Here is a 27,686-nt window from a genome sequence, read left to right as displayed (position 1 = left end):
GGGAGGGATGTACTGTAACAATATTTTTTTAGACCTCAAAGGCCATCTAGCGTTAAGCAATGGTAATACTTGCATTGATCGTATTAACGTCGGTCCGAAAGCTAATTAGTTGCTAAAAATATCGACAGAGGGCGTGAGTAGCTCTCCGTCTGATTTTTCTTCAATAAAAGGTTTACTTTTATTAATTTACAAATATTAAAACACAATTAAATATTTTATAACTTTCTTCTTTCCTTTTTGGAAATTATTATTAACTTTTTTATTGAAACTAGTTTCGGTAGCTGTATCTACGTCGTACGCGCAACAAGACGCAGCGGTGGGAGTATCTGTGGTTTGATCTGTCAGCTGTCATTTTATTTCGTATGAGATGGTGTAGAGAGACGTAATCCGTTTTCTTCAAAGGCCAGTGTGCCTTCTTGTTTTAAATCGCGGTTTAAACCGCTGCATCGTAAGTAATTTACCTATTTCCTTCAAAATTTCGTGTGGAATTAGTGCAGTACTGATTATTTTTATCTTTATTTCAGCTATTAGATGTGAATCGTTTTGTCAAGAGTGAGCCCCGGTGGCATTGAAATTATGCAGTACATATCCTCTGAAGGCCTATTGTCTGCCCCGGGTAAGTCACCCTCATTTGCGCAGTGTGGAACTCTAAATAATTTTGCGGAAATTCCGTTCCTTTGCTTATTAATTTTGTAATTTTCAGGGCTTCACGACTTACTACTTTACTAGTCCACGCGGTCGTCAGGGCCAAGCGTTTTGCTAGTTGTACACAATGTTCCTACTTCCTCACCTGGTCGCGTTGTCCCAAGCGCACCCTGAGGCTGTCTGCAGCTGAGAGTGGACTGGTGGGAGCAGGTCCGGACTGTTCCCCAGTGCTAATTCGAAGCATGGCGTCAGTGCAGGAGTGTGGTCTTGCAGACGAGGTCAGAGTGTTCCCTTTTATTTTATTAAGGCGCCCAATATTTAGTTACCTTTACCAGTAGTTTACCGAGGTCTTCCAGCATCTTGAAACACAGACTCACCCCCTGTGCTCTAAATTTAAATTAAGACTGAGCTAGTTTACTACCATTATTAGTTATTACATAACCTAATCCTACCGCTAAGCTGGCGTAGCAAATTGTAAGGTGAAAGAAATATACCCTTAAATACAGTAATTCCTTATTTTATTTTATACCACTATAGGGCCCCCGCTGAACCCGTAACAAAGTGTTATTAAATTTCGTTATCTATCTCTACATCGCTCAAATCATAGGGCTTACCGCGACATAACTCTCGTATATTCGTTTACTTTGGCTCCCTGTCTCACTTACGTACTTTTTCATCTTACTCTGTGATGTCAATTAAATGTTGTATTGACTTGTGAAAAAGCCCTTGAGGCCTACTTGCATAAAATAATTTACACTCATACGTTTTGAGTTCTTACCAACTGTACTATTTAGAATTTACCCTATAATGTATTGTGTCTCTCCTATTCCAATATTCACTGTGGCAACTCACAAACAACCGGGCCCGGGCCCGCCATAAACAACCAATACAGACGACAATCTCTGCACATTAACGTACCATCGCCCACACTGCTAACTGTACATCGCTGGACCTAATGCCTTTTGTAATAAGATCCACCGATGTACAGTTAGGAGTGTTGCTGTGTGTACAGAAGCTTACAATGCCAAATTGCACAATAGGACGGCCACAAATCACAGGTTCTTATTTAGGATAACGTACGCTCAACGCTGTACTACCACTGAGTAGTGATGTGCGGGGGAATCTTCCCATTTAATGAATGTTCACATGCTGCATGAAAAATTACTAAAATGTTTAAAAATAAAATTATAAATCAATATTATATAATTGTTTTTACTACCATTATTTTACAATACCACTTGTTTTTTGTTGTATCGCTAAAGTAAATGTCTTTATCATAATATCAAACATTTATTTCAAAACACAGGTTAAATTAAAATGTACTTTTTCAAGAAGAAGAGAGAATAAAAACTAAGTTAAGACTTAACCTTGAAACCTAAGTTTACCTACAAACTAATTACAATAGCGAGCGACCACGACCTAGGCCAAATTTTTTATTTATAGTTTTTATTTTATTAATAGTTATTATGTTTTTCGTATATTATATTATATTTTACAAGTATATTGAATAATTACAATAGTGATATACAAATTAAAGATTTGTATAGGTATATCCAATTATCCATGTCATACAAAAAAAAATAAACCTGTAAAACTATAGGTACATCATAACATCAGATAAAATTAACAGAGTCTAAAAAATTACAACGTGGGTCTTAAACTAGCCGTAGAGGATAAAGTAAGTTTTAAATCGGTGTCCATTGTTATCATTGAAAGGAAAAAAGATAACGATAATAAAAACAACTTGGTGAATATTTGACCATAGGGTCTGTTTCGCTCCAACACTGGGCTTGAATGAAACAATGAGAATTAGAAAGCGTCCATGGATCAACTCAGGTTAAAGATTATGGAATTCTTAAAGTTAATATGTACCTACTTATTTAAATAACAGAATCAGAATCAGAATTGGTTTATTTTCATAGTTAAATCGGTTACAACTTGTGTCCCTGCTCCCATTCGAGTCTCAGGGGTGTATACTTGCTTAAGTCTAGGTGAGATTTAAATAACACATGGACGCCAAAACTTAAGACTTATTTTAATGTGAATTAAGGATATGTATCAGGTAGAAAGTAATTAACATTTGTAAAATACTTATTAATAAGAGCGTAAGGGCTCATTTAGACGGTGCGAGAACTAGCATGCGAGTTTCATTACATTGCGTCATTTGATCGGTCGGCTGAATTGATGTAACTTCAATGGTCTGTAATGTAATTAAAGAGTTCGCGCGCCGTCTAAATGAGCCGAACTCAATTTACCTAACTGAACTTTTTATCAATATGTATAATAAGCTAATTTACGGCTCATATATTTAGGCGCGAGGGACTAAAAATACCGTACAATCAAAGATAATATAACCACACCATTTTCCGTACAATTACCTAACTTATGTTAGATACTCGTACCTAGTATGACTCACGATGTTTTAAATTCGATCATGAATTTACTGGTTAACAAGTTCAAATCAGTATCGTATCACTACATAGTATAAAACAAAGTCACTTCCCGCTGTCTGTCTGTCCCTATGTAGTACTTATGCTTAGATCTTAGATCTTTAAAACTACGCAACGGATTTTGATGCGGTTTTTATTAATAGATAGAGTAATTCAATAGGAAGGTTTATGTATAGGTAATTTGTTAACCCGTGCGATTAAACCGTGGCGGGTCGCTAGTACTTAAATATTGTAACAATGTGCGTTTTTTTTCTTTGTTACTAACATTTTACAACCTAATTCTTAATAGTCCTAGGAATCGTGGCAAAAATCCATTTCAAAGGAAACCGGGAAGTGGAATACAAAGAGGGCTTTGTTTCTGCCATATCGTGTCGGCTGAACTATTACTAAAGGCCGTAAGGCCATAAAAATACATGAACACATGTTTCGAAAAATTCCAAGAGAGCCAAATACACCACGAAGCACGTAGAGCGACGCGCGGAGCGGTGCGGGGTGAGGCGGGAGTTCCCCCTCTCCCCGGCGCGCGGGCGCTATACCTGCGGCGCGCTGCTCGTGAAAGAGCGACGTATATGCAATGCATCACTTCGCTCTGCGCTGCCATCGTGAACAGACGCGCTCCGGGTACCGCTCCCGTTGTAGCCACGTATCTTAGTTATTCGCTCCTTTTCTGCAAAAAGTGTTTTTTTATGGCATTCGTATTTCCTTGCGACTATCTCGTGAGCCTGCCACCAATCACTCGAAACCGGTCCCGCTCAAACGGATGCCCCGGTTGAAAGTTTGCGGTGGTAGGCAAATATCGACACCATGGCGATCACCCCCGATCCGACCACCATCGCTACATTGGACACCCCAGCCTCCACTTTAACAGCGACCACCACCTGCCTTCGGTAGACTCATTATTATCCCAGACGCTGAGAGCAGTGATTTGACCAAGAACGAATAGAAGATAATATAGAAGAGGAAACCGTGAATATCACGCGCCACGCCGCCTTTACCGCACCACTGACGAAATCTCTACGCCCCAGATAAGAAACCATCATGCGACCTTCTCACGCCACTGGTACTTTTACTAAAGGCTACTTGGACGCCAATCCTGCACTATTGTTGTCGAGATGTGGTGTTGATGAAATGATCACGATCTCAGCATTTGCATCGGGTTTATCAACTTGCACTGGCAGAGAGGGGCCTGTATTGAATGGAGATCAGATCGTGGTTGTTTGTCGTTATGTTCGTGAAAGAATAATTATTGGAGTTTTTCCTATTTTTTGTGCGCCGTCTTACATGCGTACTTCCCGTTTTATCGATTTTTATGCCAATTTAAACCTTCACAAAAATTTGTCTGTACAGTACACACTGCATTTTTGAAATCTTCGACGCATTTTTAAGCCGAAAAATCTTCTTCCGGCACTTCTGCGTTGATTTTTCCCTCGACTGCTTCTTTTGATTTCTCATCATTTAGTCGATATATGTGTGATCTTAGTTGTTGGTTGTTGGGTAGATATTTAGAACATTGTCTTCGCTGTTAAAATTTTTTAGCGAAGACAGTACAGTCATGTATTGTATCAATTTATTGGCAGTTACCGTTGGACTCGTATTTTCGCATCTTGAAAATACAATATAATTGCTTCATGTAACATTGTGAAATATTATCTTTTTGACTAGTCAGTCGCCTTTTGTTGAATAGAATCTGTGTTTATTTGCTTGAAAGTTGCTCGTCATCTCCTTTATATTAAAATAATTTATTTTCGGTAGCAGTTCAAATTGTAAATCTGTCGTTAAAAAAGTTTGTATTTATGGGGACTTTCGTATCATAATTAATATTTAATGCTCCGAATGGTCTGGGTTAGCGTTATAGTTTTTCGTAGGGCATTATCGCACTTGCCGCGAATATATCGTCTGCAAATACTTTTGGCGTTTGTAAGTTGGCAAAATGCCCTCCGCAGTCTAGAGTTGTAGATTGCAGTAGGCTGGGGAGGGGACTTTGGTCCGTAGGGCTCAATCGAGATGGTAATTATTGTTATAATTAAAACAAAAAATATGACTTTTCCGTGCTAGTGCTAACACGTTATACTTGGGGGTCTGGGGTCGTGTCATATATGGGCTGCTTTTATGTGCATAAACTCTACTCTCGTACTTTGTTATGTTTTTTGCTCATTTGCTATCAATATACATATGTCTAAGGCCTTCCTTCTCTGCAGTTGATATCATCCGTGGATCTATTGTTTAAAAACGTTGTTTGGTAGTTCCCTAGAACTTTCATTTCTATATTTGATTCTCCAGGAGAAAGTTGGCATATATACGACAGATGACATTGCAGATACTCGTACTATTCTCCTATATTCATTTACGTTTTCTGACGATGCCGTTCTATGAATACTTTCAACGCCTCCTTATAGAGTTCTGATGCGATGTGGTCAGTGCCTGGAACTGTACCGTTTTTCATTTTCGAAATTGACTTCATGTCGGGTCCGTTTTCGATAGGTAGTTGGTCGTGTTGGCACATGATTGTGTCTATCTATTTGGTTTTGACTAATACTTAGTCTTAATTTTGAACATCTACGGCACACAATGCTGAACGCATACTTACAAATGATTTGAATCTTTTCCCATTGTCTTTATAAAAAAAACAATTGCTTCTTATTCACTAGTAGGAAATTTCTTCCTTTAATTTCGATTTGTGTATTTTTGTTGAGTGCAGCTCAACTCAACGGCTTTATTGCGGTTTTTGTTAGTGAGTGCATTTTCACTTTTCAAGCAAATGGTTTCATATGAATCATTTGTATGCTTTCTTATACTCACCATTATACTGCCGAAGAGCTGTTTAGTTATGTTTTTTTATGGCGTTGGTACATGAATATTAGGTTTTCATTCCTGGGCCTGGTTAGAAAGACGATCTTCTTTTTTTAAATATAAACAGTTGTTTTTTGTCACTCATATCTACATCTTTAGTAGTCGATTTCAAGCATTTGTTACATTTAAATTTGTCGAAACATTTTTTGCTAAATATCCTGCGAAATAAATGATAGAGCATTGCTCGAGAGTGGGAGTCTCTGTGCTATCGGCTTGAACGACGGCATTTCAGTCAAATAGCTACGAAAGACAGACCTCAAAATTCTAGCGCTTGGATTTTTATTATTTTCTCCCTTTAGTCTATATAGTTTGTATTGCTGTTTTGATCGCTGCGCCTACTGAGTGGGAACATATTTGTGTGGCTAATTTTACCTTCATCTTTTGTAATGAGTTGGGACTTAAACGGCTTGGCGTAATTTTTAGCAGTGTTCGATTTTTGTTTCTTTTTATGGTCAATGGTCAAAAACATAAAAAAAATATCTTTAGAGGGAAGAGAAGATAATTTTAAAGAATCGTATCGTCTCTATTCTTAACGTTGCCGTCGGTCTCAAATTTATTTATCCATCCATTATACTGCCGAAGAGCTATCTAGTTTTATTTTTGTATGGCGTTGGTACTTGAATTTAGGTTTTCATTCCTGGGTCTGGTTAGAACGACGATCATCTCGTAGAACTGAGTGGTTTGGCAGCGGCAGGTCGTGCGATGTAAGGCGGCAGGAACATTTTCTTCTTTGGTTCAAATCACTATAATCCTAATTATAGAACACAATATTCAGTAAGGGAGCGATTAATAATGCAAAGACTTTCTCTTTATTTTTCTTGCAAAATGGTTTCGGGTGAAAATGGTACAATTTCATTTAACAGTTTTCTGTAAGTAGCAACCCTATTCCTAAATGTGTTTTCAATTAACTCAATATCATCCATTAAAACATTATTTTTATGGATATTACTATAGTTTTGTAGTCTCTCGTGGGATGGCCGGATGTCTTCTAGAGTAAAACTCGATGCAGATCGTATAATACTTTATTGTTACAATTACAAATATAGTTCTATCTAAATGAGATTAGTGAGTGAGGATACCGAGAGCGATTCGGAGCTCAGGGGTACGAACTGCCGGATCATCGCCCGATTCCGGGGTTATATTCTGGAGCACGACGGGGTATGTAGTAGGGACGCGTACCCATGCGCCACGTAGGCACGCGGAAATGCCTTAGATTCTTGTGTCTGGTATGCAATCACACTGTCGCCCGTTGCATTAGCAGACCGTCATAAATTTATTGTTTTATCATTTGCACTTGCATGTTGTCTTATAATGCACTGATAACATCATTTGAAATACTCCAGATACAGGGTAGCAGCAGGTTGCCGTCTGTCACCGGTATTATGATGTCGCTGGTGTAGGTCGAACGCCGTTTCTTAAATCTGTTTAATGGTTTTTTAAATATATTTTAGAGACAAACTTATTAAACACAGAATATGCAATTTCATCATTATTATTTGTGTTGTCATTAACATCGGGGGCTGGTTCGAATGATGTCGATGCTACATGTTGAACAACTGCTGGACGGTTTTCTTCACCGAGACTTCTTCCATCTCCGACACAGATGCTGTTCTCTTTACTCCACGCCCTTTAAGTAAGGTGTATCTCTCTTGCTATTTGCGCTTTCTTGTAACCCTGCTCCCACAGGACCACAATCTTACTTCTCTCCAATTCACTTAAATTTGCTGGCATGGTGACTGAATTTATTTAATTTGAAATTTCACAGTGTGTTCTTTCTCTCATACATGTAGCAATAATTCTGTTTGTAAGAGGAGTGCTTATGCGGCAAAGCAGGTTGTCCTTTACGGCATTGAGGTCGACGTTGTCGAATGTTCAATGTGAAAACCTTATTCCTTCCTTCTGGCCAGGGGATATCTATAGCACCATTCGGATGTTGAAGATGTGGTCATTCGTCCACTTTAGTACTTTCATTTCCTTATCTAGCATCTCGAGCAGCGAGTTAGCATATATGCAATCCTGGCCCACCTGCACTCATCCACGCCCTCATGTTAACTACAACTCTTCCTGACTCAAAACATGGGACCACATTCCGCGGGTCGTATCGTGTATTATCCACACGCCATAAATTCCGGCAACCCACCTGGCTCGACTTAAAGGACTTCTCGTCGGAAGATATCGCATGTGTAAAATCAAAATCCCTCATATCTCGAGCGAAATTGACGCGTGCTGTCTTGTGTACTGCTGTCAAAACAATTTTATTTTGCCAGCTTTCGGTGGTTGATGCCGGCTCTATGAAGAGCGTTTCCCACGGTTTGTGGAGAACAATCAAATGCCGCCGCAAACTGCCGAATAAGCGTAAATGGATGCTCTTCATAGGTGGCGATCATTTGCTCCAAACGCTAGCCATCAATAACGCGTGGCGGTTGCGGACGGGGTTGATTCTCCAAAGTTACTTCTCTGTCGTATTCTGATTCGCTGTCGGTTTCGTCCAGTTGATATATTTCTCTTGCTACTTTGATGAATTCGCCTTTGTCGTCTGCCATGTTGATCTACTCAGATGGATGCCTGGTGTAATACTCCATGTCCTGTGTCAGTGAGTTTTCCCAAGTGTAGATTGGTCTGCCAACTTTAAGTTTTCTGGCTCTATAGTTATGTATAGTATATGCGGCTTCTAGGAGGTGCGGTTTTGGCCGTCTTAGGATGTGTCCTAGGTAGCACATTCGAAGGCATTTTACCCTTTTGGTTATTGTTTTGCCGTGGAGTATATCGCGAATTTTATTGGTCCTCGGCGTTGTTCCTGACTTATTTATCATGTCTCTTAAGATTATTCGTTCGTATCGTCTGAGTTTAGATCTATTGGCTTTGGTTAAGGCCGCGCATTTGAGCCCGTATGTGATGGTGGGCTCGATGACCATTTTATGTACTTACCTAATATAATTCGTCTTTTTCGGAACAGTATTATTGGCAGTATATTTCGTTGTCTTGGTCTCGTCTAACATTTTCATCTTCTTCTTCTTCTAGAGTGCGTAACAACCGAGGAGACTAGTAGCCTCGCTAATCTCCAATCGATTTTATTCTTCTTTTGTATCAATTTATTAAGTATTTTCGCGTTTCTGACGGCATTTTCGCATCTATGGTTGTTATAAAACTAGATGCGAATGTGATGGAGTTGACCATAAATCATATGCAGTTGATGGTTCTCCGACGGGGTTGCACGGTTGGCGCGGGCAGCTGCGCTATGAGTGCGCTCTTCTTGGCGAAGAACTTCTCGGTGAGGGTCTTCGCATCCTGCTTCTGCTCTATAATCCATTGATACAGGATGTCCGCACACCTTTCCACCAGATTGCGGCAGTTTTAGTAGTATGGTGAGCCCTTCCAGTGCGTTCTCGTCCTCGATGTCTTCAAGCTTCTTGTAGACATTTATGGCTGAGAGAAATATATCCACAGCTTCGGTTTCGCCGCTCCCGTCGTATGTTGTGTTGCACTGTGAGAAAGATCCCTTTTTGTTTGCCGGTGCTAGAGCTGCGATGATGCACTGGAGCTATTCTTCGGTTATGATGAAGGGCCATCTTCGCTCTGTGCTGTGCTGAATCTGGAGAAGTGGTTACATTGTAAAAAAACGGCGTGGCGCCGGCGTCAGTGGACGGGCCGGCGGAATCAGCTACCTGCGTTACGCGTCAGATATAGGGTTGAATTTGCTTGTGTACAGTACCTAATATAATTCGATCGTCCGCGTAGGACAGTATAATTGGCAGCTGTATTTCGTTGTCTTAGTCCCGTCTGACATTTTCATCATCTTCTTCTAGCGTGCGTAGTACGTCATCCATTAGACTGGTGAACAACCGAGGAGACTAGTATTAGGAGTACGAGGAGATTAGTAGCCTTTAAAGGTTGTCCGTTTAAAACGAATCCTCAGCCTGAAAGTAGCTACTTCCGAACCTCGACAATAATGATTGTACTACCTATTAATCTACGGAGACGGTCTTTGAAATTCCTGATTTTCTTGTTTAGCATTTTAAAATTACAGCGAGGTTCGTCATTTATACACAGTATGAAAAGATCTAGACGGGCAAGTTCGGTCAGAAATTCATCACCATGATATAAATTATTACTGTCCCAAATTATTGGGAATTTCAATATCAAATGATCAATTCCATTAAGTCGCATTTTTGAATAGTGTACACTTTCAATCACAAGCAATCAATCACTTCAAATGAGGGTTATTCGTTGTGTATAACGAATTGCCAATTTGTAACCTATGGTTTATGTCAGGGGGCGCCACTGTGGACGCCATAGACAAAGAAAGGGAAGTACTAATAATATTCACTGCTGTTGCTAGCAAACAAATTAATTGTAATAGAATCATTAAAAATATTTTAAACTTGGATTTAAGTAAATATCATTATCCACTACCATAAAAACATGTAAAAATTTACCCGTCTGACGTTGAAGAGGTGGTCATTCGTCCACTAGTACTTTCATTTCCTTATCTAGCTTCTCGAGCAGCAAGTTAGCATATATGCAATCCCGGCCCATCTGCACTCATCCACGCCCACAAGTTAACTATAACTCTTCCTGACACTAAACATGGGACCACATTCCGCGGGTCGTATCGTGTATTATCCACACGCCATAAATTCCGGCGACCCACCTGGCTCGACTTAAAAGACTTCTCTTCGGAAAATATGGCATGTGTAAAATCAAAATCCCTCATATCTCGAGCGAAATTTTCGCGTGCTGTCTTTTGTACTGCTGTCAAAACATTTTTTTTTGCTAGCTTTCGGTTGTGAATGCCGGCCCTTTAAAGAGCATTTCGCACGGTTTACGGAGAACAATCAAATGCCGCCGCAAACTGCCGAATAGGCGTAAATGGATGCTCTTCATAGGTGGCGATCATTTGCTCCAAACGCTGGCCATCAATAACGCGTGGGGGTTGCGGACGGGGATGATTCTCCAAAGTTCCTTCTCTGCCGTAATTTGATTCGCTGTCGGTTTCGTCCAGTTGATATATTTCTCTTGCTACTTTGATGAATTCGCCTTTGTCGTCTGCCATGTTGATTTACTCAGATGGATGCCTGGTGTAATACTCCATGTCCTGTGTCAGTGAGTTTTCCCAAGTGTAGATTGGTCTGCCAACTTTAAGTTTTCTGGCTCTATAGTTATGTATAGTATACGCGGCTTCTAGGAGGTGCGGTTTTGGCCGTCTTAGGATGTGTCCTAGGTAGCACATTCGAAGGCAATTTACCCTTTTGGTTATTGTTTTGCCGTGGAGTATATCGCGAATTTTACTGGGCCTCGGCGTTGTTCCTGACTTATTTATCATGTCTCTTAAGATTATTCTTTCGTATCGTCTGAGTTTAGATCTATTGGCTTTGGTTAAGGCCGCGCATTTGAGCTCGTATGTGATGGTGGGCTCGATGACCATTTTATGTACATCCGTCAGTTAGTTATCTTAATGTAAGTAAGTAAATCTTATTTTATTGACGTTTAGTATAAAGTCATTAATTAAAACGAAGTAAAACATAAATGTAAAATGTAAAATTATAAAAAACAGAATAAGCAACAACAAAAACATGGCGCTAGTGCAGGGTGGAGGTGAACGGGCTAGATATGGCTGCACCGTCATTGAGAAATGTTGGATGGGTTTGAATTTGTGCCGTGTTTGAATTTAAAACGAAGTTACTAAGCATTATGTCGCTATCGCAGGTTTCTATTGTTTCCCCATAAAGTTTTAAGTCATAATGTATTGTTTGTCTGCATTTTCATTAGTCATAATACTCATAATTTGGTTTTTCTCAGAAACGCCTAACTTCTCAGGATTGCCATAAAACAAACCTAACCTATCTACATTTAACGTTAACCTTACGAAAATCCTGAAAAGTTAACGGTTTCAGAATTATGACTAACTAGCTGTTGCCCGCGACTTCGTACGCGTGGATTTGTATATTCATATTCATAATCATATTCATATTCATATTTTATTGATAACGTCAATTACATGTTAGGAGTAAGTACATAAAATAAAATTACATTTCACTAAATGTAAACATACTTAACAACAAATAAAAGCAGAACAGAAATGCATATGTCGTGTCGATCATAATTATAAACTTAAAACTAAAATAATTCCATGTTTCGTTAAATAATTTTAAATAGTTACATTAAGGCTTTCTAATAATCCATATTAAAATATCTAAATTAAAAATAACATTTTACAGTGAAAGTAATGTCCCATCATGGTCCCATCGAAACAGTGATTTAGACTTTCACATTGTGTGTATGGATGGATCAATGACACCCTGTCGAAGAATTCGTCGATCGTGTAGCAGGCCATCTCCAATAACATTTTTTTAATCTTTCTAGTAAATGTGACATCACTAAAGACGTACATCTCTGATTTCAGCAGGTAACGTGTTGAACAGTCTGACGCCTAAAACACCAAGGGATTTCTTAGCTTTAGCGGTAGTATGGGCCGGTACCAGAATGAGACTTTCACCGCGCGTGCTTCTACCCGACTGCTGCTCACGGGTTTTATAAGAGCTTAGATTGCTTCTTACGTACTTACACGTACTTATTGTTACGTACTTATTGGTGGTTATAAATTCAACATTAGCTTAGAACATTATGCAGCAAAAGATAGCAGTAGGGACGGTTCATCATTTGTTAATTATTATACAACGCATGAGATTTGTCTTTCACAACCTGGCTACGAAGTTTCAAGACCCTAACTGAATAAAATTGTTCTCGATATAATTTCTCTCTCAACCCCCAGAAGATTTTCAAGTCAACTATTTAATAAAACCTACTACCTAACTACCTATTTACGAAGTTTGAAGTTCCTAGCTTTAAACAAAATTTGAACCCTCTACCAACTCTCAACCCCTGTTGAAACTTTTAGGGGATGAATTTTTAAAAACGCTGAAATTACTTTTCTTGTATTGTAATAATATGCCTTTATACAACGATTCAAGTCCCGCACTCAAGTAAATATTTGGGTTCCATACAAATTTTCGACCCCCTTCACCACCTTGGGGGATGAATTATCAAAGACTCTGAAATTAGTTTTCTTTTCTCTTAATAAAATATTTTTTTACGAAACTTCAAGTTCCTAGCTTTAAATAAAATTATAACCTATACAATCTTTCAACCCCTTTTTAACCCTGTTATGGGATGAATTTTTAAAAACGCTGAAATTAGTTTTCTTGTGTTCTAATAATATGGCTTTATACAAAGATTTAAGTCCCGCACTCTCAAAAATATTTGATCTCCATACAAACTTTCAACCCCTTTTTCACCTCCTCGGTGGATGAATTTTTAAAAACGCTGAATAGGTTTTTTTGTTTTTTTAATAAAATACCTTTTTACGAAGTTTCAAGTTCTTAGCTTTAAATAAAATTTGAACCCTATACAAACTTTGAACCCCTTTTGGACCATTATAGGGGATAAAAACGCTGAAATTACTTTTCTCGTATTCTAATAATATGTCATTATACAAAGATTCAAGTCCCGTACTTACAAAAAATGTTGACCTCCATACAAATTTTCAACCCCTTTTTCACCACCTTAAATGTTGAATTTTGAAAAACGCTGACAATAGTTTTCTTCTCTTTTAATGAAATAACTTTTTACGAAGTTACAAATTTGTAGCTTAAAATAAAGTTACAATCAACAATCTTTTAACCCCTTTTTAACCATTTTAAGGGATGAATCTTTGAAAACGCTGAAATTACTTTTCTTGAGATCTAATAATATGGCTTTATACAAAGATTCAAGTCCCGCACTCTAAAAAATATTTGATCTTCGTACAAACTTTCAACCCCTTTTTCACCACCTCGGGGGATGAATTTTTAAAAACACTGAAATTAGTTTTGTTGTTTTTTTAATTTAATACCTTTTTGCGAAGTTTCAAGGTCCTAGCTTAAAATAAAATTTGCACCCCAAGACAAAGTTTCATCCCCTTTTTTACCCCCTTAGGGGTTGAATTTCCTAAAACGTCGCAATTACTTTATTTTGTAATCGGCTATTATGCCTTTCTAAGAAGTTTCAAAGCATTTGTAATGGATTCAAACTTTCAACCCCTTTTTAACCCTGTTAGGGGATGAAGTTTCAAAAACGCTGAAATTACTTTTCCTGTCCTATAATAATATACCCATATGCAAAGTTACAAGTCCCACACTCACAAAAATATTTGATCTCCATACAAACATTGAACCCCTTTTTCACCACCTTGGGGGATGAATTTTCGAAAACGCTGAAATCAGTTTTCTTATTTTTTTATATAATATATTTTCACAAAGTTTCAAATTCCTAGCTTAAAATAAATCTTAAACCCCATACAACCTTTCATCCCCTTTTTAACCCTTTTAAGGGATGAATTTTTAAAAACGCTGAAATTACTTTTCTTGAGTTCTAATAATATGGCTTTATACAAAGACTCAAGTCCCGCACCCTCAATAATATTTGATCTCCGTACAAACTTTCAACCCCTTTTTCACCACCTCGGGGGATGAATTTTTAAAAACGCTGAAATTAGTTTTCTTGTTATTTAATTTAATACCTTTTTGCAAAGTTTCAAGGTCCTAGCTTAAAATAAAATTTGCACCCCAAGACAAAGTTTCATCCCCTTTTTTACCCCCTTATGGGTTGAATTTCCTAAAACGTCGCAATTACTTTGTTTTGTAATCGGCTATTATGCCTTTCTAAGAAGTTTCAACGCATATGTAATGGATTCAAACTTTCAACCCCTTTTTAACCTTGTTAGGGGATGAATTTTCAAAAACGCTGAAATTACTTTTCCTGTCTTATAATAATATACCCATATACAAAGTTTCAAGTCCCACACTCACAAAAATATTTGATCTCCATACAAACTTTCAACCCCTTTTTCACCATCTTAGGGGATGAATTTTCGAAAACGCTGAAATTAGTTTTCTTGTTTTTTAATGTAATACATTTTCACAAAGTTTCAAATTCCTAGCTTAAACTAAAACTTGAAACCCATACAACCTTTCATCCCCTTTTTAACCCCCTTAGGGGATGAATTTTTAAAAACGCTGAAATTAGTTTTCTTGTTTTTTAATTTAATACCTTTTTGCAAAGTTTCAAGGTCCTAGCTTAAAATAAAATTTGCACCCCAAGACAAAGTTTTATCCCCTTTTTTACCCCCTTAGGGGTTGAATTTCCTAAAACGTCGCAATTACTTTGTTTTGTAATCGGCTATTATGCCTTTCTAAGAAGTTTCAACGCATTTGTAATGGATTCAAACTTTCAACCCCTTTTTAACCCTGTTAGGGGATGAATTTTCAAAAACGCTAAAATTACTTTTCCTGTGTTATAATAATATTCCCATATACAAAGTTTCAAGTCTCACACTCACAAAAATATTTGATCTCCATACAAACTTTCAACCCCTTTTTCACCACCTTAGGGGATGAATTTTCGAAAACGCTGAAATTAGTTTTCTTGTTTTTTAATATAATACATTTCCACAAAGTTTCAAATTCCTAGCTTAAACTAAAACTTGAACCCCATACAACCTTTCATCCCCTTTTTAACCCCCTTAGGGGTTGAATTTTTCAAAATCGCTTCTTATCCCTTGTACACTTTACAAATGCAACCTAGTGTACAAATTTCAACTTTCTAGCTTTTGTAGTTTCGGCTCTGCGTTGATGAATCAGTCAGTCAGTCAGTCAGTCAGTCAGTCAGTCAGGACACTTGCATTTATATATATAGATAGATGATAATATGACAATCATTTCATTATGACTTTCAATAATTACCTACTTATGTCAAACAAAGGGATCCGCGCTATCCAGTGCGCTATCGCACTATGGTATCAATATCCAAAATTGGTGACTTAACATTTTTTAAACAATATTAATCCGTGAGTACTTACTTTGGGTCCATGTCCATGTGTTAATTGGGCGCGCTGTGCCTCCGCTCCTGCCGAGAAGCCGGGTTACCCACCGGGTCGGGTGTTAATGGGCGCCTTGGTGGCAGCGGAGGCGCCGGGTGATCGCCGAGTAGGTCGCCAGGTGGTCCCGCCGGCGGCCACCATATTAAAGCCGCCACCAGCTCAGGTGGTGGCGTTGGCGGCAATGAAGGCGACCTTGGCGGCGAGCCGGCCTCGCTCGCCGAAGAAGTAGACGCCTCCGGCGTCGGCGGCGTCGGAGGAGGTGATAAACCCTCCGGCGGCGTTGGAGGTGGCGTATTTATTCCGCTGCAAACAGAATGCACAGTTAATTGTTATCAAATCTTATTCTATTGAAGTTTAATATAAAGTCATTAATTAGAACGAAGTTACTAAGCACTATGTCGCTATCGCAATATGGTATCAATATCCTAAATAAATTGGTGTTTTAACATTTTTTAAACAATATTAGTCTGTGAGTACTTACTTTCCGTCCATGTTCTTCTGTGGTCGGAGTGGAAATATTTAAGTTTCAGCCACTTAGTTAGTTCTAGCCCTCTCAAGTTCATTCTGCCGCCACTTGAATCGCTTCGCCCTTCGCCTCAATCAGTGGGTTGACACTCCTGATTTCGGGCAAACTGGGCTCCGTACGGCTCAGCATTGCTACGAGCAATTATTAGGGTTGGCACCACTTGACGTCCTTTTGCGTGCATGACCAATAGTTAAGATAACCACGATTGCACTCCATATTTGTATTACCACAGTGCAAAGATTACTTATTGAGTTTATATCGAAGCACGAATAATTGACTTCTAGGAAACTAATGCCTTGTGGAATTTTTCATAGGAACGCACAATACCCAACAAATTTGCGATAATAAATTCAAGTATATAAATCGCCATGCGCATTTTCTCTACAGACACGCCAAAGTAGCTCAGACCCCTTTCATAGGACAGTAATCACATGTAGGTTCTCTCCTTATGATCCAACGATTTAGACTGGTATATTTAATCAACCCCCAATACCATCACACGTGGTGTCACATAATTTGTGTTTAGGTGTAATTTTATGATAATTAGTTTAGTCAAGGTAGGCTTATTTAGTTCTAGTTTATATTATTGGTAAAATAAATACGTTTAGTAAAATATATTGTTTTTATTTTACATGACATTTCATTTAATTAATTTAACCAAATTAAATGAGAGAAACTAAATGAATATAAATCAACAATATTTGAAGAAGAACACATACTAGCACATATTATCTGTATCTATCCAAGTCAACATATTGCACGTGTTGATCATTCCGATTGTTACAGCGTGTCGAACTTAAAATGTAGTAACAGATGTTTACATTCACAAGTAAAATAGGGATTATGAGTCAAATTCAAAATTCAAATTCAAATTCAAAATGTTTATTGCATATCACATTACACATTATTAGGTGGAGCTTATGACTCTTATGAGTAGGTGGGTTTACATGTGACACCCTGCAAGGGCACAGCAACATACTTAAGACTAACATGCATATAAATTAACATTGTTAATCATGTTTATCGCTAAAAAATTCATTAATATTATAGTAACATTTGCTGGATAAAAATGTTTTCAAGCGTTTATTAAACATCGGCAGTTTTTCAATATTTTTTAGGGAGTTCGGTAGGTGGTTGTATATTTTAATAAGCATATAGTGAGGGCTGGATGCAACTATTTTTAGTGTTGAGAGGGGTAATAGAAGTTTATTTAAATTTCGATTGTTCCTTTTGATTTTTGGTGCTGTCGGAGTAAATAACTCTCGATGTTTCCTAACAATTTTACATGATTCCAGGATGTACATTGACGGTAGAGTAATCTATATCTCTACATCTTTTTTTGAAGAATGAAGATCTTATCCATGTCAGTGCTATTCCCCCATAAAACGAGACCGTAAGTCATTCTTGAATACGCGTATGCATAGTATACAGAGACGGCAGTTTGAAAGTCGGGCGCCCGTTTGATGTGTTGTAGTGCGTATAAAAAGAGTGAGTCGGGGCAAGGCGGCAAAAATAACCCGGAGACATCATAATCACTATACAGTGTGGGTTGCGTTGCTATCGGGCATTATCGGGTCGAATAAAAAAAATGAATAAATGGTGTAAAATGTTATATTGTAAAATTTGTAAGATTTAATTAGTTAGTGGTTAGTGCATCTATATAATAAATATGTTACTATATTAAAGTTACTATCACAATCACTATTAACATCAACTCGAAACAAAATATACTTAATCAAATTTTAGCCTTAGCTAATATATATTCTAGTTACCTTAATTAATCTAATAATACTACTTATGCTAACTTATTTACAAAAAATATTTTTGTAAATAAGTTATACACATAATTAAATTTCTTGACACGTGATCTTAAACCCTAGATTACTTATACTTACAGCGTTACTAACGCCTATGAACCACTGCACAAATTTAGTATGAATCGTAGTGTAAACAAAGCTACATCCACATGAAAGTTAACACACACAGTCACATGAAAGACAGTCACAAACACATGTCTTAAGTTCGTCAAAAAAAATTACAAATTAATACTCAATAACACAAAACAGATATTTTAAACAAATATTTTTAGCATGACCGTAAATAAATAATATATTGACACGTAAATAACATAGGCAGTGACTTAAAACACCGATGAACCACAAAATGACAAAATATTAACCGTTGTTTAAACAAAGCTACTTCAATGCTTTGTGCAAAGCACGGTTAATATTTTGTTAGTGCCCCGCCAGCATCTATGACTGCATCGCATCTCCTCCGCATCGAAGCTACGAGGGTTTCGCACAAATTTGATCCGCGCAACGAGTCCCACACCTCGTTAACATGTGCGACGAGTGTGTTTTTGGTCCTTTCAGATCTCACATCCCAGCGTTGGACCATTACGGACCAAAGATTTTCGATAGGATTGAGATCCGGAGAGCGCGAGGGCCATTCTATTGCTTTAATGCCACTGGGTTTCCGTGCAAGCCAATTTTGCACCAGGTGACATTTGTGTATAGGGCAGTTGTCGTGTATGAATATTACTTCAGACACGTCTTCTTCCGGATACACTGTCCTCACTGACGGCACCATTGCGTCTTGCAGAACCTCCAGATAACTCGCGCCATTGGCCCTCTCGGGTATATATACCAGCTCTCCCGGCCCAGCTGCACTCATCCACGCCCACATGTTAACAACGACTCTTCCTGCCCTAGTAGCACGGTCGCATTTTTATCATTTATCACCATGCCTGTCACGTTCTAACAAGTATGTAAGTGCGAAAGTGACGGGCTTAGTGATAGTGGATAAAAATGGGTACCGTGCTGAGCCCGCTGACTCTAGACATGGGACCACATTCCGCGGGTCGTATCGTGTATTATCCACACTCCATAAATTCTGACGACCCACCTGGCTCGACTTAAAAGACTTCTCGTCGGAAAATATGGCATGTGAAAAATCAAAATCCCTCATATCTCGAGCAAAATTGCGGCGTGCTGTCTTTTGACGGTCAGTTAAAATTATTTTTTTTGCCGGCTTTCGGTGGTGGATGCCGGCCCTATATGAAGAGCGTTTCGCACGGTTTGCGGAGAACAATCAAATGCCGCCGCAAACTGTCGAATAGGCGTAAATGGATGCTCTTCATAGGTGGCGACCATTTTGTCCCAACGCTGGCCATCAATAATGCGCGGCGGTTGCGGACGTGGTTGTTTTTCCAAATTTCCTTCTCCGTCGTAGCGATGAACCCAGCGGCGTACTGAAGCTCTCTAAAAAAATGCAATAAGTAATGATCAAAATATGTTTCTTGCAACCCTCCTTTACCTATTGAACTAATATCTACTTACATATTGTTCTATCTAACACTCCATGTAAACAGCTAAAATGTTTTCTGCTACAAGGTGATAAAGTGTATATGTAAATAGCACAATTCTACTCTATAAGTTAACGAATAATATTATTTAATTAATAATAAGTTGAAGTATTGTAAGGTAATCGATCACATGTGAAAACCAATTTAACAAGGTATGTAATCTTTTAATAATTAACTTAACACAACTGTTTAATTAATTTGTATAATTTTATAATCGCGTTCCTATTTTTGACATTGTTTCTCCAATTCACTTAAATTTACTGGCATGGTGACTGAATTTATTTAATTTAAAATTTACCCGTCTGACATTTTCATCTTCATCTTCTTCTTCTAGCGTGCGTAGTACATCATCCATTATACTGGTGAACAACCGAGGAGACTAGTATCCTCGCTAATCTCCAATCGATTCTATTCTTCTTTTGTATAAATTTATAAAGTATTTTCGCGTTTCTGACGGCTTGTTCGCATCTAGTTTTAATTGCGGCTCGCCTATCGTGTATGGCCGTTATGTAACTATCCAGGTAGCGGATTGTTTCGATTGGCTTTATTTGTTGCACTCTTTCAAGGTGCAACGATAACGATTCCTACCAAGCTTAGTGGTGATTTTAGTTTATTAATGCAGTCGCCTACCATGATTGAGGTCGTCAGCGAATGACAATATTAAGGGTAGAGCAATTTCATTCTCCTGTTTAAGAGTTATTGCATCATCCTTCTCCTCCAGTGGTTTAAGTACGTCATCTATAAGTATTGTAAACAGTATGGGCTATAAAGGGCATCCTTGCTTGACTCCTTTGCCTTGGTTTATTGTCTCGGTGGTTTATCCGAACCATGCAAAGTGTGTTCTTTCTCTCATACATACAGCAATAATTCTGTTTGTAAGAGGAGCGCTTATGCTGCAAAGCAGGTTGTCCTTTACGGCATTGAGGTCGACGTTGTCGACTGTCTATGGCTATCATGAAAACCTTATTCCTTCTTTCTGGCCAGGGGATATCTATAGAACCATTCGGACGTTGATGAGGTGGTCATTCGTCCACTGGTACTTTCATTTCCTTATCTAACTCTCGAGGACCAAGTTAGCTTTTATGCAATCCCAGCCCATCTGCACTCATCCACGCCCACATGTTAACTACAACTCTTCCTGACTCTAAACATGGGACCACATTCCGCGGGTCGTATCGTGTATTATCCACACGCCATAAATTCCGGCGACCCACCTGGCCTTACTTAAAAGATTTCTCGTCGGAAGATATGGCATGTGTAAAATCAAAATCCCTCATATCTCGAGCGAAATTGACGCGTGATGTCTTTTGAACTGCTGTCTAAACAATTTTTTTGCCGGCTTTCGGTGGTGGATGCCGGCTCTATGAAGAGCGTTTCGCACGGTTTGCGGAGAACAATCAAATACCGCCGCAAACTGCCGAATAGGCGTAAATGGATGCTCTTCATAGGTGGCGATCATTTGCTCCAAACGCTGGCCATTAATAACGCTTGCCGGTTGCGGACGGGGTTGATTCTCCAAAGTTCCTTCTCTGATTCGCTGTCAGTTTCGTTCAGTTGATATATTTCTCTTGCTACTTTGATGAATCCGCCTTTGTCGTCTGCCATGTTGATCTACTCAGATGGATGCCTGGTGTAATACTCCATGTCCTGCGTCAGTAAGTTTTACCAAGTGTGTATGTATTTTTTTCAAAGTTAATTAGAAGGGTGCCATTAAAGTTAGAGACCTCGTTAATTTTATTTTTTTACAAATACATAATATAAGGCGATTGATGAATAACGTCATTTTTACCTAGGCGGGCGTTGAAATCCCCTAATAGGTTTTCGGGCAGCGTCTTAGTATCACTCCTATTTTCCTAAACAAGTCGTAGAGTCGGACGGTATATGTGTGTTAATAAAAAGTATATCCTGTTTCTTTTGTTTTCCGAGTTGGAGCCTGATATGTATAGCTAGTATGTTGTCATATCCGTTATACGTGTTTATTCTTTCATACCTATTTATGGTACCTATCTCCTTTCTCGCGCACGTTTGCCCTCGCTCAGTATTCAATCATGGTTAATCGAGGAGAATGTGCCCCGGGCAAGATGTGTTTCTTGGAGATCTGCAATAGTTATTCAATACCCTGCTAGTTCTTGATCTATATTTAATCTATCGTGTAGCGAGACGCATCCCCTTACGTTCCAAGTTGCTACATATGTTAACTGGCGGCTCTGATTTGTTTACTGTTTGGCGTCGGGCTATTTGAAAGCGTTGCGCCTACGCTGTTGTCGTGAAATACTACGATATATCGTAGTAATGATTTAGAAAATACAAGTGAATAGGATTGGTCTGCCAACTTTAAGTTTTCTGGCTCTATAGTTATATCCGGCTTCTAGGAGGTGCGGTTTTGGCCGTGGGTCCTAGGTAGCACATTCGTAGGCATTTTATCCTTTTGGTTATTGTTTTGCCGTGTAGTATATCGCGAATCTTACTGGGCCTCGGCGTTGTTCCTGACTTATTTATCATGTCTCTTAAGATTATTCGTTCGTATCGTCTGAGTTTAGATCTATTGGCTTTGGTTAAGACCGCACATTAGTAGTAAGCTAATTACTGTTTCTGCGGCACCCCCGCGCCTACCTGCGGCGCAGATTTTTTTTGATATTTTTTGCTCTATCCTTAATGGATATATGTTTACAGCTTCTGCGGCGGTCATTGCTTGTGTGGAGTGGATTTTTAGTATTGCCATAAACTAAAGCCACATTTCGTGTGCCCGTTCATTTTTTTTTTGGTTTTGACAAGCGTGTGACTCCATGTTTTTTTGAGGTAGAATAGTTTATTAGGGGTTGCTTACGTATTTCTTTAAAACGATTTATTTTATTAAGGTTAAAGTTTTTGCCATTTATTGTAGCCTCACACTGTAATAATTACATCTTTTGGAATGCAATAATATTATAAATTTATGCGACATGGGCCGTGAGAAGTATTTTTAGAAAACCCATAAAATATCATTCATTATTACGAAATGTCATGGTCCCCGAATTTTATTGTGTATTCAATTATAGAGCATTTCATAAAACTGATCAGGTACAAACACGTTGCAACCCACAGGTGTCTATTTTATTTAATAGGGGTTTTGCCTTAGATAACCAATAAAATATCATTAATTATTACGAAATGTCATGGCCCCGTATTTTATTGTGTATTAAATTATAGAGCATTTTAAAAAACTGATCGGCTACAAACACGTCGCAACGTGTCGTATCATACAACGCACAGGTGTTTGGGTTATTTAATAGGTTTTTGTCTTATCCGCCATATGTATGCATGTGTGTGTGTTGTACAATAAAAGGAGAGCTCAAATCGATGGGACCGCCATTCGTTCAAACGTGTTTGTCTTAAAACAGTGTCAAGTGCTAAAAGTATACTTCAAGTAGTTTAAAGTATCGCAATACAGTACTCTTCGTCATTAGTGTTTATTTTGCAAATCAGTATACAACTTGCAGCGAATTAAAATGGAGGTAAGCTCAACATTATCTGACTGTTTATACACAAATATTATCTACCTGTTTCCATTTATATCAAGCGTCTCACAAATGTTTTCTTTTGTTTTAGATTTCAAACGAGAATTCTCTTGAGTGCACATTCAAAAATTATTATTATGGCAATGTGAGCGACAATGAAACTGAAGTTTCAAAACCACTTAAAATCCGTACCCAAAAACGAACCAACAATATTGATGTATTTTTCGAAAAGCCTACGATGAAACAAGCTGCAGAGTATTCGTCTACTGTTGCCCAGTTGACAAATGGAGGTACAAATTATATATCTTCTCGCGTAGATGACGTTTCAAAGGCCACTCATCTCATAAAAATTGATGTCTATGACATGAAAAAATTGCGAGGTGTTCCAAGCGATCAGCACTGGAAATTCGCGAATACTAGAATCAAATACTACACGCAGACTGAAGAAGATGACTATTATTCCAATACACAAGAATTAATTTACAATATTACTAAACATATTGCAACTAAAAACAACTGTAAAAAATATTTCATCGAAGCAAAGCCATAAATCATCCCTTACGCCGCCCACACGTAGAAATCCCCCACCAACGAACAAACGATTTTTGGGCCTATATATAGATAGACAACGCAAAGCAAAACCATACCGTATCCCTTTTGACACCCGTAGAAGCGAAACAACGAGCACAAAATGGACCTACAAGATTCGCAATACGACGATGAGCTCTATGAACGCTGTGAAGATGTTTCAGAGCTCAATAAGTCAGTTTTTGATAATGAACTCTATGAACGTTGTTTGGAAGCCGAGAAACAACATCAAAATATGTGAGTATAAATATTTTAAACATGTTTCAAGTTTTCAACTAGTTTTACTTTAATTACTGCTTAGTAGTGGGGGAGATATGAAACCAATATAAATGAAATCCTAAACGATCTGTGTCATTTGATAAACCTTCACCATCACAATGGAGTTTACTAGCGAAGACATTAAAATGTTCAGCAAATCAGTACTACTGAAAAGTTTTCATAAATATTTAAGATTGTGGTTTATCAGTGGAAAACTTGATCCGAGTATAGCTCACGATTATGATTTTAAGCCCTATATCACCCCCTGTAGTGGACATGTAACTGTTAAGCGATCGTCGATTTCGCCTTATGATGAGATAGATGGTGTATTAACCATGGAAGCCTATTGTTCTCTTTGCCGGTCAAATTTAATGTCAGGTATTATGGTACAAATGACTTTCGTACTGTATTTATTTAGCCCATTCTCGTATATAAGTATTTTAATCAATTATTTTTTTATTATTTCAGATGCGTAACACGTGGAATAAAAAGAAAACGTGAGTCAGAGGAACCTATTCCAGCATATGATTTAACAAGCCAGCATCCAGCAGCCGCCATGGAGCCACAACCATCAACTTCTCGAACAGCTGAGGCAACATCTACTCCTGTCGTTGTTGATACTGTCGAATGTAAAACTTGCAATCGGAACGTTTCAAGGAGGTACTACGCCCAGCATGTAAGAAGTAATGTACACAAAAATAATAGTTTAAAATTTCATCATTCTTATCCAAATGTAGATCTTATTGAAACTGCATTTGGAAATAGATTATTGACTTATAGAATATCATCAAATGTGAATAAAGGTAACCTTGAATTTGAGACGCCGGAACTTTTTTTTGAGAGTATTAAAACGCCTTTAAATAATTTAATAGATGATGCCCTTCAACAATTAACAATATTCAAGGTTAGCTTTATTTTACACGCAGAATTTATACAAGAAACTAAAGGAATCAACATTTTTTTTGATTTTAATATTTTAAGTTGGACAATCTGTAAAGGTGACAACAGAAGAATTTTTCGAAAGTTTAAAAATGTCACTCATAAATAAAATTTCAAACTTTGAAAAGAAAGACAGCGGATGGAGCCTTAAAAATATACAATACATAGACATGAACATCAATCAATTCAATCCATTGCGTGGTTCTTCGTATATCGATTTACCACATGATATTAAAACCAAAAAAGCTATAATCAACGTACAAAACAATGACCACGAGTGTTTGAAATGGGCGATTCTTTCAGCGTTGTACCCGGTTAGGAACAGTTCACAAAGAGTGTCGTCCTATATCACTCATCGTAACAAATTAAATTTTTCAAATATACCGTTTCCAGTTAAACTAACAGATGTTCATAAAATTGAAAAATTAAATAATATAAGCATTAATGTTTTCGGATTACATTATAATGAAAATTCCAAATCACATGAAGTAAACGGCCCACTTTACTTTACCAAATGTCGTAAGTCAACACATATTAATTTACTTTACATATCTAATGGTAGCCATTACTGTTTTATAAAAAATCTATCTCGATTAGTAAGCCGACAGATTTCTACAACCAATTATAGCTTTTACATTTGCGATGGGTGTTTATTAGCATTTTGCTCGAATGAAGAACTAACGAATCATCAACAAAATGATTGTGCTCACGTTGTTGTCGAACTCCCAAATCATGATAAGAAGCACAAAGATTGGTTTGGCAAAGAAATTTCGAACCAACAGATATTTTTTGACAAATATCATCGTAAGCTTAAAGTACCGTTTGTTGTTTACGCAGATTTCGAGGCATTTTTAAAACCTATATCGTCTTGTGAACCTAAGCCTAGCACGTCGGAATCTTACACACAAAGTGATCCTAAGCCTAGCACATCGAAATCGTACACAAAAAGTGAACCTAAGCCTAAAAAAACGGAATCGTACACAAAAAATGTTCAACAACATGAAGTGTATAGTTTTGGATATTTTATAAAGTGTTCATTTGATGATAGTTTTTCACGCTATCGATCATATACAGGTTCAGATTGTGCTAAAGTATTCATGGAAACTCTTTACAATGATTTAACAAAATTAATAAAATTTATTCACTTTCGGAAACAACCCATTCGATTAAATCAGAGCGATTTAAACAAAATTGGAGCTAATAATAAGTGTTTTGTATGTGATAAAACGTTAGAATCTGAAAGCGTGTTCAGTTATGATTGGACTACGGGAAAATTCCATGGAGTGGCACATAAGGCTTGTAATAATAAATTCAAACCTCAATCGTTTGTACCAGTATTTTTTCATAATCTAAGTAATTACGATGCTCATTTTATTGTAAAAGCATTAAATTTCCGTGAAGGGAAAATCGAGGTTATACCTCAAAATAAAGAAAAATATATTTCCTTTAGCAAGGAACTTAAAATTGATGGAAAATTGTTATCACTTAGATTTGTTGATTCCTTTAGATTCATGTCGAGTAGTTTAGATAAATTAGCCCGAAACCTCCAGGAACACCAATTCTATGAATTAAGGAAACAATACCCTAGATATGATGATTTTAAACTTCTGAAGCAAAAGGGTATATTTCCATACGAGTTTATGAAATCGAGTAAATCCCTTGAAGCGTTATCGTTGCCTGAAAAATCTGATTTTAACAGTGTCTTAACAGATAGCAGTATAACAGATGAGGATTATCAACATGCGCAAAACGTATGGACCCATTTCAATTGTAAAACGATGTTAGATTATTCTAACTTGTATTTAAAAACAGACGTTCTCCTATTAACCGATGTCTTTGAAAATTTTCGCTCAGTGTGTCTTAATACATACAGCTTAGATCCAGCTCATTATTTTACAGCTCCTGGTCTCAGTTGGGATGCTATGTTAAAAAAATAAAAATGACTGGAATTCAACTTGAACTCTTTACAGATTTTGATAAAATTGCGTTTGTTAAAAAAGGGCTTCGAGGTGGTATATCACAGTGTAGTAATCGCTATGCTAAGTCAAATAATTACTATATGTCAGAGTTTGATCCAAATGAACCGTCATCTTATCTTATCTACCTCGATGCTAATAACTTGTATGGTTGGGCGATGTCACAACGTCTTCCTGTTGGTGAATTTGAATGGGTTGACCCAACTACGGACTTTAAACTTTCAAACGATGCTGATTATGGGTACATTTTAGAAGTCGATTTGGAATACCCAGATTCATTGCATGATTCTCACTCAGATCTACCATTTTGTGCTGAACATATAATAGATGAAAGTAAACAAAAAAAATTGATTCCAAATTTGAAAAACAAAATAAAATACGTTATACACTATAGGAATCTTATACAATGTTTAGACAACGGATTAATTTTAACAAAAGTCCATAGAATCTTAAAATTTAAACAAACTAACTGGCTCAAAAAGTATATTGATTTGAACACTACGTTAAGGATATCTGCAGTAACCGATTTCGAAAAAGACTTCTATAAATTAATGAATAATGCAGTTTTTGGAAAAACCATGGAAAATATTGAGAAAAGAGTGGATGTGTATTTACTATCACAGTGGAAAAGTCAAGATCACAAAAAAGGACTTGAAAGTTATATCGCTCGTCCTGAA

At 37.6% G+C, this 27,686-nt stretch overlaps 1 protein-coding gene and 1 long non-coding RNA gene across 2 annotated transcripts; both read left to right on the top strand.

Annotated features, from left to right (window-relative positions):
- Nucleotides 1–385: 385 nt before the first annotated feature.
- On the top strand, nucleotides 386–1,036 carry LOC134650640 (uncharacterized). The gene is made up of 3 exons (XR_010097065.1): nucleotides 386–448; nucleotides 525–616; nucleotides 704–1,036. It is a non-coding gene; the product is annotated as an uncharacterized LOC134650640 (long non-coding RNA).
- Nucleotides 1,037–23,031: 21,995 nt separating this feature from the next.
- On the top strand, nucleotides 23,032–24,067 carry LOC134650639 (uncharacterized). Its single transcript, XM_063505572.1, has 2 exons — nucleotides 23,032–23,245; nucleotides 23,340–24,067. The coding sequence occupies exons 1-2, from the start codon at nucleotides 23,240–23,242 to the stop codon at nucleotides 23,796–23,798; spliced, it is 465 nt and encodes a 154-aa protein (XP_063361642.1). The 5' UTR covers nucleotides 23,032–23,239; the 3' UTR covers nucleotides 23,799–24,067.
- Nucleotides 24,068–27,686: the final 3,619 nt, after the last annotated feature.

This window comes from Cydia amplana, chromosome 9, assembly GCF_948474715.1.
Source record: "Cydia amplana chromosome 9, ilCydAmpl1.1, whole genome shotgun sequence".
Classification (NCBI taxonomy): Eukaryota; Metazoa; Arthropoda; class Insecta; order Lepidoptera; family Tortricidae; genus Cydia; species Cydia amplana.
Note: the sequence above shows the minus strand (reverse complement) of the source record. Positions and strands in the feature narration are given on the sequence as shown.